The 4,506-nt window shown below is 35.1% G+C and overlaps 1 protein-coding gene across 1 annotated transcript; it reads right to left on the bottom strand.

The window, feature by feature from the left end:
• Positions 1-237: 237 nt before the first annotated feature.
• On the bottom strand, positions 238-4,221 carry LOC140803411 (uncharacterized). Its single transcript, XM_073159282.1, has 7 exons — positions 4,034-4,221; positions 2,611-2,859; positions 1,989-2,044; positions 1,790-1,868; positions 1,560-1,698; positions 1,364-1,477; positions 238-782 (listed from the first exon to the last, which is right to left on the bottom strand). The coding sequence occupies exons 2-7, from the start codon at positions 2,775-2,777 to the stop codon at positions 591-593; spliced, it is 747 nt and encodes a 248-aa protein (XP_073015383.1). The 5' UTR covers positions 2,778-2,859; positions 4,034-4,221; the 3' UTR covers positions 238-590.
• Positions 4,222-4,506: the final 285 nt, after the last annotated feature.

Here is a 4,506-nt window from a genome sequence, read left to right as displayed (position 1 = left end):
TTGTAAGGAAGAATAAATCAGAACTGACACTCAATAATTCAAAATTAGATGAAAAAGCTTCATTTCACTAATGTATATTTTAATGTATAAGAAATAAGTTTATCGAGAAGTTTGTCATCAATCATGTCTTCCTAGAAAACCGAATATAAGAAATCAATAGCCGTCTTTCATGTGCAATTGCTTCGATATTAGAACATTTACGATGGTTTTGTCCGGGTAAGAAAATGAAAAATAGTGTAAAAAAGAAAGTTGTATTAAAATAACTTCATTACTATTATAAGTACTGCGAATGCACTAAAAAAGAAGGAAATGAAAACATATAACAAAACTAATAATAATTCCAAAATGTGGCAACACATATTGCCATTTAGGATGGTATATAATACAGCTAGATAAAATACATCATATACCTCTAAAGCAAGGAAAGAATAATAGCAATGCTTCATGTCTATATATTACATTATGCATTTGAGTTTACAGGCAAAATGGTTGAAACCCGAGATGTTTGACACGAATTCTCCCCCACTCTAGTGTGGACACTGCGTGTATTTTCGGCAAGTTATGGAGAATGAATCTGAGTCGGTTGCTATTTACTCCAAGAGCTTGTTGCAGGTGCCAACTCCAACAGCAGCTGCAAGATGCCAACCAGCGTGCAGAAATGGAGTTTCAGGGAATATGTCATCTGCAATGAAAAGTGCACCACCTAACAAAGAAGACATCTTATGCACATTATGGGCCATCCTCAGATCTGGATCTTGAAATGCTCTCTTTGCAAATGCGACCTGAATAAGTAATTATGATCAGAAATATTTTGCAAGTGTGCCATGTTTTTCCAAAAATAATGTGTTGGTCAGGACCAAAAACCAAAAGGCTATGATACTCAATTGAACAGCTTATACATAAATATCCATATCTGAAGGCCAAAACCATAAAACATTCACAGAAGAAGTGTATTTTTAACATGTGTAGCAACACGAAAGGTCAACTACAGTCAGTAGTCACCCAGATGAAGTTCCAAACCTAGATAAACATAAGTCATGGAATTTATCGTCTGCAATAATACTGATATTTATTAATTTAAAAAAAGAATCAATCAGGCATTGACCAAAAGTTAGGATGACAAGGTGAGGCTAAATTAAAATCTTCTTCAACAACTAAAAATTACTAAATTGAACGAGGATACCAAATAACCAACTTTGAAGAACCAAATACTGTTCGAAACTAATGAAGAGTAGATAAATCAGAGCAGTGCTCCCCTGATATTACAGGCCTCACGAATCAGAGAATAAGACAACGCTGTAAACTTGATGAGCACGATACATTAGAACTAGATAGATTAAATCCTTAAAGTTGCAGATTATACCTCCATCAGCCCTGTGTGAACTGCTGAAACCATCAAAGGCTGCACTGGTAAACATATGGCTGTTGCAGCCATCAGCAACTTGGGGTTTTCATCACGAAGTGCTCTTGACAGGCACTGCGAATGGAATCAAGTTGCAATAGCAAAAATGAAAAAAAATCCGGTCCATGGAGATCAAATTCAAAAAATCTGTTCTCACCACCGTTGCTGTGGCTATCATTGTGTAGTCAGCCCATCTTAGATACTTCCTCAATTTCCCCCTTGAAGCATGATACAAACTGGAGGCAACACCCACTCCGATCAAAGAATTGGCATAGAGTTTACAGTTAAGGTTTTTCCTGCATAAGCATGAAAGCAAATATTAGAAGGAAAAAAAGTGTATAAATTATCACTCGTTAATGCAAGTCGAAGGGAAGCTATTGTAATCACCTTGGTGCATTGATCCCAAGGAAAATAAAAGGAAGTGAAGTAAGCACATTAACAACTCTTTCGGCAAGGTTCCTGTCACCTGAGAGGAATTAGCACATTGTTACGACAGAAATTGAAGGGATAATTGATAAAGAGGTGATAAAACAGACTAAAAGGAAAGAGTAATTTATTTAAAGCAATTTTTTTGTGATTGGAATACCATTAAGACAACAATTGATGGGCCTCAGACAAGCAGATCTTTGCTGCCAAACTTTCCTGATTAAAAGATGAATAGGGTCAGTTACATAATTATTGAAACATGTAGGACCGAGGGCTTGCCACTTTACCGAAGTTAAAGCTGGTGATAATTGTGCAACTCAATTTTTTTAAACCGTACATCAGCTCAAGCGTCACGTTTCGATTGCTCTGACAAGCAGAGACCATTACTATATCCCAACAATCTCCCTCCCAAAATTTGCACTTTTTGTAATGAGAATCGAACCCGTGACCTTGACTCTGATACCAATTGTAAAACTGAACGTTTTCAGTTTTTACCAAAGGTTATAACCTATGGAAATGGTGCAACTCAAATATTTTAAATTGTGACATTGGCTCCGATATCAATTGTAAGACCGAGCGTTTGTCGTATTACCAAAAGTTATAACTAGTGGTAATATTGCAACTCCAATCTTTTAAACCGTACAACAACACAAGTGCCGCGTTTCAATTACTCTAACAATCAGGGTAACAAAACCCACATGTTTCTATTTCTTAGAAACTTTTTTGTGGATTGGTAAAATATGTGGAGATTATATTTGAAATGAAATGGAATCTACACTCACTGCATGTTTAGCCGCGGATCACCCCAAAAGTTGAAAGTTCCATGAGATAACTTATTAAAATCCCCCTGTTTTATCTCTTGGAACGAAAATGGTGAGTGAGGTATCAAATGCACTCCATGCACTCCGTTTAAGGCCCTGCTAGGTTTCAATGCATTCTCGGGAGTCATATGAAACTTGGCAATCAGTCAAATTGACTGATTGCCAGAAATAATGAGCTTCAATATGAAGCAGTGAGGAAGCACCAAGTCTCTGCAAATTCAGTTAAGAACAGTATGAAAAGAAAGCTTATTGCTTTTAAATGATTTCATGCATTTCTATTTATGGCTAAAACCTTGCTGTTGAAAGCCGTAATAAAAACTGAATAATTAGTAAAAATGGTTGAAATCTACATCATACATTTAATTCTACAAACATGATGTGCATGCTTCTCACAGACATTGTCGACTTCGCGAAACTCAGGCAATTTCAAACTCTTATCTATCCCATTTTGTTTCAATTGTCAGAGATATTTGCCCTGGTTTCTGTTCTGAAATAAAAGCATCTTTTCCTCAATTCATTATTATAAAAAAAATCATGTGAAAATTTTTCATCTCATTTTTGTTTACTTCTTTTCTTCCCAGCATATAAAAATTAAAAGATACATCCCATTCAAAATTTTCCAAACCCTTCAGATATGAATAATAATTCTAAACAATATTGAAGAAGATTGATCATTCTCCGCCTCTCACATCCTAAGAAAACATTATCATGAAACAACATCCCAAAATTTTACTCTACAATCTTCACATAATCTTTAAATCAAAATATTAAAACGCAAGGCAAGAGAAGAGCGAGACTACGCACATAAGTATTTATCACTCTCACTACTGTTATCCACACACATTCTCCTTGCCGGCCTCCATTAATTTGACTAGTTTAGTCATTAACACATGCTACATTTTTCTGCCATAACCCGTTTGAAATTCAAAGAAACCTGAAAATTATCTAAATTCGCATTCAAATAAATGATTTCTAGCTGATTAGCAGTTTCCACTCCACATGACCAATCACAAAATCAAATCTCCACTTCCTCCTTTGCATGCATTCAATGCAATATGAACAGATATTTAATTAAAAGACAGATTAAATCACATCCGCCATCTCTTTGCATCAAACATCAAATGAACTACCATTCCCAATTCAATAGCACACCAGATCAAATTTGGGCCCAACTTTCAACTATCTAGGATCAAAATGAACAACTATACTGCCATCAAACAAATGCAAAAGGACGAAAATAAAGAAACTCAAGCTAATAAGATTAAAGAATGTATCAGAATAAATCAACGATAATAGAAATCGCTACAGTAAAGCTGTTTCATCGAAGCCCAATCATCACTAAACAAAAAGCCTTCGCCCACGCTCCAAAGAAAAAGGAAATTACCTGATTAAAAAAGGGAATTCTGTGGCCAAATGAGGAGGAGAAGTTATTTATAGAAATTTGATTTGCCGCAGGAAAGTCAAAATTAGGGCATGGATTGGTCCAATTGCAATTGAAGAGATGCGACTGACGAATAAAGAATCTTCCTGTAGAAATGTGCTGCGAACCGCATATTCGTTCGTTGCTGCCGAATCTTAGTTTTAGATTTTGTCCTTTTTTTAGTAGCAAATAGCATTCGGGACAAGTAACATATATTAGTCACCACGCACGTGTTATGTTTTTGCATAATATTTTTTATAATTTTATTTAATATATTTTAACGATAATCAAAATATAATTATAAAAAATAATAAGATACTATATCCTTTTGGGTTAACGAGATCCTTCTTACGTAGACACTACCCTCACTTCATTTCAACAGATAAGATTTTGCCACACATACAATTTCAAAAAAAAGTGGGTCCTATATATACATG

Source organism: Primulina eburnea, chromosome 10 (assembly GCF_022965805.1).
Source record: "Primulina eburnea isolate SZY01 chromosome 10, ASM2296580v1, whole genome shotgun sequence".
In the NCBI taxonomy this organism is placed as follows: Eukaryota; Viridiplantae; Streptophyta; class Magnoliopsida; order Lamiales; family Gesneriaceae; genus Primulina; species Primulina eburnea.
The sequence above is the reverse complement of the archived record's forward strand: the minus strand, read 5'-3'. Positions and strand labels throughout refer to the sequence as shown.

Bases quoted from the DNA above. Each gene is read 5' to 3' on its own strand.
- LOC140803411 (XM_073159282.1), bottom strand. From the start codon at position 2,777: ATGACTCCCGAGAATGCATTGAAACCTAGCAGGGCCTTAAACGGAGTG. The intron at 1,699-1,789 runs GTGATTACAATA...ATGCTTATGCAG, and splicing joins CTTGGGATCAATGCACCAAG to GAAAAACCTTAACTGTAAAC. The intron at 783-1,363 runs GTATAATCTGCA...TTACTTATTCAG, and splicing joins TTCACACAGGGCTGATGGAG to GTCGCATTTGCAAAGAGAGC.